Here is a 7,109-nt window from a genome sequence, read left to right on the forward strand (position 1 = left end):
AGAATTGATATAACTTCATAAAAATAAGAAGCGAATAAAAATGAGAATAGTTATTTTTACCCAGCTCTATTTTGAATCTATATTCACATGGATCACGCAAAACAAAAACAGAATGGATCAATTGTATTTACTATAATCAGCAGAGATGTATTGTGATGCTTTATCTGAAGAATGACTTATGTTTGGAGATCAGTGTTGCACTTTTACCAAATAATACTGCACAGGGAGGAAAATTTAACAAATACGATTGAGTCCAAAAAGCTTAAGAGCAGAAGTTAAGAAAAACTTGATTTAAAGTTTGGAGAATTAAGAGGATGTTTTTTGGAGTTGCACTATTGAAAGGGGGGTATTATTCTGTACTTCCCATGTTAAGATCACTAGTTGAAAGTCTCCTCATATCCTGATAGCAATCACAATGTTAAGCGGTCTAACACACATACCATTTCTCAAAATCAGGTACGTCGCCAATATTCTTTATATGACATATTATTTATTGAACAATAATAGTTAATGAACAATAAAAGACATTATACAAGAATACAAAGTTTGTAGAATAGCAAACAGACAAGCCAACAATTCAGTCAAAGTACAAAGGTTGAATAAAAATATAAAGTTATAAAACTCAAATTTGTCCTCAGTCAAAACTATTTGATCGGGAACAAATAACAGATTTGTAATATAATTTACACTATCTACATTGCATTTTCATGTGTGGTCACCAAATACTGCTAGATGAAAATATCACTTCCTCAAAACAAGGCGCCAGACACTACCAGGGACACAAAGCATTGTGGGACCACTCATATCAGCCCGTTAGATACAAAGCAGAAGGAGGAAGCAGCCAAAGACTGGAAATTCTATCACATAATAATAATAATAATAATAAATAATACATTTTATTTAAAGGCGCCTTTCATGGCACTCAAGGACACCTTACAAAATTCATTAAAAAAAGACAAACAATCAAACCAGTACAGCAAAAAAAAAAACATTAAATCACATAAAAAGCCTGCCTGTACAAATACGTTTTAAAGGGGTCATGACATGAGAAACCAAATTTGCCTTGATCTTTTGGTATATAAGAGGTCTTTGTACCATTAAAACATCCTTGCAAGTTTCATAGCTTAAGACGTCTTCCCCATTATAAACGAATCATTTATTTAATCAAGCTCTAAATACAGCTCGTTCTGGATCCATGGTAAGAAGTGACGTCACGGTACGAAGTGACGTACCAGCGTTTGCATATGACCGCCTCCAGCACAAGACAACTACGCTTAAAGCGCAAGGCAACTACGCTAATTTCGTATCATTGTCGCGCCCGCACACTGCGCACCTCACAAGTGTTCAGTCGACGGACAGCGAGTGGGTCTGTGTACAGGGAAATTGCGATGCCACGCAAATGTGCTGTTCCTGGCTGTGGACAAACAACATCTTTGAATACGCTGCCGAAAGATCCAGTCATCAGGGAAAAATGGATGCACTTTATTTTTTGCGGACGTCTCAGTCACGGCAGTGTTAGTTTAAGCGTTTGTTCTATACATTTGAAGGATGACTGTTTTGAGAACAAATCCCAAAATGATGCTGGCTTTGCCAGAAAACTGTTGCTCAAAGATAAGTCCGTGCCGACTATTCTGGGCTCAACAACGACGACGCAAACTGTAAGTAATGTATTTAAAACTTTAAACTACTTTTTAAATACGCTGAATCCGCAAATGTTCTGGCTGGGGGCGTTAATAATTGATGCATAGGCACCGACGTTAGCCAATCATAACAGTGGGCGGTAACACTGAACTCTTAAAGGGGAAACACCCCCAAAACACACTGTTTAAATCAGAGGATGAGAAACAGGGTGGGAAAAAAGGTCATAAATCACTACAATTTAAAAGTTTTTTGTAAAAAAAAACTATAGTAATACTATAATTGCACCTAAGGGAACATAATAATAAAATAAAAAAAGCCATGTCATGACCCCTTTAAGACGAGATTTAAAATCTGAGAGACTAGAACTGTTGCGAACCTCTACAGGAAGAGAGTTCCATAAATGGGGAGCAGCAAATACCCAAAAGCTCGTGATCCCATAGAAGTTGTCAGAGTGCGTGGCTGAATAAGTTTAAGTGCAGAAGCAGATCTTAGAGTGCGGGAAGGAATGTGTATATGAAGAAGATCTTGAAGATAGGAAGGAGACAAACTGTTAAGTGCTTTGTAAGTTAAAAGTAAGATTTCAAAATTTACACGGAATTTAACTGGGAGCCAATGCAACTTCTGTAAAACAGGAGAAATGTGTTCAAAAGTGGAAGTTTTGGTAATGACTCGAGCTGTAGCATTTTGTACTAACTGTAATTTATGAAGAGATTTGGAAGGAATCCCATAAAAAAAGCATTGCAATAGTCGATTCTAGATGTTACAAGAGCATGCACAAGTGTAGCAGTACTCTTGAGTGAAAGGACAGGACGCAGAAGATTTATATTGCGGATATGGAAGAATGCAGAACGGGTAACTCTATTAATGTGAGATTCAAAAGACAGAGTTGTGTCAAGAATGACACCCAAACTTTTGACCTGGTTCGATAGAGGAACAGAACAGTTATCTATTTCTATAGAAGAAATATTCGACTTATTGTATTTTTTGAACCAACAAGAAGAATCTCTGTTTTACTGCTGTTCAATTTTAGAAAATTACTTGAAAACCAAATTTTGTAACTCCATGAAGAGTTTTAACTATACATCCAGTGCAGGATCCTTTGGAGAGGGCCGTGGCAGAAGCAACTTTCACAGGAACTTCTGGGGCGGCTAAGAGAGCAATTCTGACATGACGTGCAGCTCTGACATTCCTCTTCATGTCTTATTCTGTGACCGGAAACAAACAAACAAAAAAGGTTACAGTCATAGATTACAATTAGAAGAAAACATTTTTAAAATCTTTAAAATGAAAAGTGAATATAATCTTCAAAATCATTTGTAGCTGATCTTAGGCTCATTACCTTAAACCATTCATGTCGAAGGATTTTCCTCAAATAAATCCGTTGTCTTGGGCTTTCCTTCAGGAGGGATCGAATCAGGAGGCAGCATTCTGTGCAGAACGATAGAAGCGAGTCAGATTATTACCTTGAACTTTACACCTGCTGTCTTTGTATTAAGCTGTAAGATTCGACTATTCTATAAAGTACGGTCAAAAAATCAGAAAAAAAAATGCTTGTATTATCCAATATCTGTCTTTTATACGGCCACTTGGCTCAGGTGTTACTTTTTCAGTATTTCTTTGTTATGAATGATTTCATTTACAGTTGGTCTTCTTTGTTGTGATGAATGCATCTTACCGTTTGACAAGCCAGGCTCAGACCAGGTGTCTTCCTCAATCATTTGCTTGTCTCTTGGTTCTGGAATGCGTCCACACACCAACAGGAATAAGAGCACTCCCAGAGACCACACAGTAGCTGGTTTGCCGTGGTACTTGCCCTCTGTGCAGTACTCAGGCGGGCGGTAGTCTAGAGTGCCTGCAGAAAAAAGATTTGTCTGATGGGTAAGTACCATAGCATGAAATACCATAGCATGTGGTAAAAACATCTGGTGTTTTTAATTTAAAAAAATGCTGCCTCAAATGTGAGATATGATTTATGTGATACCTATTGAACTAGTCACTAGAAGTTAAGTCCCAAACTACAGGTTTGATTCATAATTCATACCACAGAATCTTTCATAGCCAGATTCCTGCAGGAGATCCCCGCACCCGAAGTCAATCAGTTTGACCTGAAGAGTTTCTGTGTTGATCAGCAGGTTCTCCAGCTTAATATCACGGTGAAACACTCCACGGCGACAGCACATATGAGCAGCCATTGTTGCCTGCGCCATAATAAACCGCGCTGTGTCCTCATTTAGGATGCCTTCGTGACCATTCCAAAAATCCCACAGATCTTTACACGGTGAGGGACGCTCCAAGACCATGATATATCGGTCAGGCTGGTCCTGCCAGTCCAGCAGCTCAATGATCTCTGAAACTTTGGGGCCCCTATTAGCAAGGATTAATAGGCCGACCTCTAATGGGCACTGTGCGGGATGACCAGGCTGGAAGAAAGATCATTGTTATATGAAGGTGCTGTCATTATGTTTACATATTTTAATTTGAAAACAACATAGTGAGTGTAGCCTACTTACAATGTAGATGTATTTCATGTTCTGCGGCTTTCTGGCAATTTTCACTGCCACCTGATAATAAAAAACAAAAAACATTGTAACATTTCTGACATGTCAAATGCAGTAAATAGTGGAAAAATATACACACAAAGACTTGAAATGGCTATAGTGAGACAAAATTGATTTGTTGGCTAAACATTGTAAGAAAATGACGATACCTCAAGGCCATCCTCCAAGCGTTTCCCTTCATAAACCGAGCCGAATGATCCCTCACCGAGCATTCTGCCGATTTCATACCGGCTCAAAATGTTGTCTGCAAAAAGTGCAACTTCGTTTTAATTGCATGGACAGCAGTGAGTTTAATGCTTGAGGTCATGGCCGTAAACTCACCCTCTGTTGTCACGTCCACTCTGTTGTTGTGACCTGGTGCTGGACTGACTGGACTGTGCTGGACTGGAGCTGGCGGGGTTTGAACCTGCTGATCTTCAAGACCACTGGATAGAGCTTCCTGAAGACCATGATCCTCTGCAGCACAGACACTGGACTGTAGACCATTTTGATCTAAAAGCAAGGAATATCAAGGATACTCTTCTTTACAAACCAACCCTCAACAAACTTGTCTGGCCTTAAAATAAACTATAATACAAAATAAATGAATAAAGTTAATCAATCAATTAAATAAATAAATTATTAAATAAATTAATAAATTATTAATTCATTAAATTGTATTAAATTAATAAATGAAACACTGCATAGTCATATTATGGTGATTCTTCAGTTACTACATTAATTCTTAATTAAATAAAAGTTATGTTTAAATATTTAAGACATGTCATGGAAAAAAAAACATAACTTTGATCAAACTTTTGGATTTTGATATAGGTGTGAATTTGTAACATATGGTAATTAATGGCACTTCATCCAAGGAACAGACAAATCCCCTTAATTAATTAAGTTCCCATGAATTACACGTTTCCATTAATGGATACTCATATCTAGCTGGAAATTATGTCGACTTTATGATGTACAGAGCACTAATAAACAGAGCATTTACACATTCTCAACTGGTCATTGGATTTACCCTCAGCGTGTCTCTCACTAATGGTTGCAGTGGTCTGATCCTCCACTTTCTGACCCTGACCTGAGCCACTGCTGTGAAGAGAGAGATGCTCTCCAGAACTCCAGTGAAGAGAGAGCAGATCTACAGAACTACTCTTCTTCCTCTGTCTCTCCTGACTATCACTTTCCTCACTAACAGGCTGATGATATACATAGAGCACATAGAAGAGATTTGACCTTGATTTCTTCCCATATTACAATAAACAAAGAACATTTCAAACAAATGCACAAAAAGGTGTCAAAATCTTCCAAATATTAATATATATTCAAATTCATTTGTAGCTTATTAGGGCCAATACCTCAAACCATTTCTGGAAAGGTGCTGGACTGTGGTGGTCTGGAGCTGGAGGGGTTTGAACCTGTTGATCTGCAGGAGGAAGAACTTCAAGACCACTGGGTAGCGGTTCCTGAAGACCATGATCCTCTCCAGCACAGACACTGGACTGTAGACAATTTTGATCTAAAGCAGGGAATAAAAAAAAAAGCATGTTTCAAACAAATAATTATAATTATTAAACATTGGATCCTCATATTATGGCTATTCTTCTGTTAAAATGTTGTTGTTTTTTAAACAATCCTTGTTTAAATATTCATGACATGTCTTGGAATAAAAAATAAATCTGATTATTGGCTTGATCAAACTTCAGTTGTATTTTGATATAATATGGTGTGGTCATTTAATCAATGATGACACTCCAGTGATATTCTCCAATGGTCATTTGATTTACCCTCAGCTCTTCTCTCCTGTATCGGTGCAGTATTCTGGTCTGCGATGATGCTGCTCCAGTCCCAGTAACGAAGCTTCACAAGGCTATCCATCCTCCTCCTCTTTCTCCTTGGTGTGGACGAACATCCCTCATCTGGGCTCTGCTGGCTGTCTCTCTGGTACTCTCTCTTCCTGTGAGCCGGACCTGTGGACACAGAAACAAACTCACAAGACAGAGGTGTTAACGTTAGATGTCCAGGAATAAGCTCGGGGGGTGTCCGGGTCGGGCCTTGCATCCTCCTTCAAACTGCAATGAAAACAATACAAATACAGTACAAAATACAATACAATAAAATACAACGCTCCTCAGAAATACCCCTCCCCCCCAAAAAATATATAAATAAATAAAATAAAACTCCAAACTCCCTCTAAAATCAGAAAAGAACAATACAATTAAAGAGTCCTCAGAAATAATATGAACGTTTAGAACATAAAACGATGTAACGTTAGAGGATATATTATCCGATCTCCTTCTAGAATAAAAGTCTCCTCTCTAAAATCCTCCGAACAGCTTCAAAATTTCCAGATCAGCGCAGAAAATATTCAGCAAAAGTCTCTCAACCACCAGATAGCGATCAAAGTGTTGATATTTGCAGTCAGAAATCATAACACAGGTCGCCATAGCAACTAAAATTCGTATCACTCATATGCACGCATGCGCACCCGAAGTCGCGTGCGTGAGCGGAGCTGCAAACAAACCGAATCTGTCCATGCAGGACTGTACTGAATGTAATTATTATTATTAAATAACCATTTAACAAGTGATATAAAAATGTATTGTTACTGATTAGCTGCAAAATGAAAGTTTAAAATGTAACTGTTAAAGCAAGAAATAAGGTACCATGAATCAGTTAATTTGAGTTTGATTTGGATATTATCAGTAATAAAATAATCATTAAAAAATGTAATCGTCAAAAAAAAGTATCAGACATTTATGTCAATTCGATTCATATATGAATACTAATGTTGTCCACCAGAGAGAGCCGCAGGATAGCAAATCCTTTACGATCACAGTTAATAATAAAGTTATAATGCTAACTTTGTTTTAAATGGTTGATATAAAAACGTTTCGATTGTAAGATTTATTCAGATAT

General features: G+C 37.6%; 1 protein-coding gene across 1 annotated transcript; it reads right to left on the reverse strand.

Moving 5' to 3' along the window:
* Positions 1 to 531: 531 nt before the first annotated feature.
* Positions 532 to 6,730, reverse strand: LOC307011647 (serine/threonine-protein kinase pim-2-like). The gene is made up of 10 exons (XM_079637555.1): positions 5,978 to 6,730; positions 5,549 to 5,709; positions 5,212 to 5,389; positions 4,521 to 4,691; positions 4,349 to 4,443; positions 4,152 to 4,202; positions 3,683 to 4,061; positions 3,317 to 3,493; positions 2,979 to 3,069; positions 532 to 2,851 (listed from the first exon to the last, which is right to left on the reverse strand). The coding sequence occupies exons 1-10, from the start codon at positions 6,249 to 6,251 to the stop codon at positions 2,842 to 2,844; spliced, it is 1,587 nt and encodes a 528-aa protein (XP_079493681.1). The 5' UTR covers positions 6,252 to 6,730; the 3' UTR covers positions 532 to 2,841.
* Positions 6,731 to 7,109: the final 379 nt, after the last annotated feature.

This window comes from Phoxinus phoxinus (genome assembly GCF_949152265.1).
Source record: "Phoxinus phoxinus genome assembly, chromosome: 15".
NCBI lineage: Eukaryota > Metazoa > Chordata > Actinopteri > Cypriniformes > Leuciscidae > Phoxinus > Phoxinus phoxinus.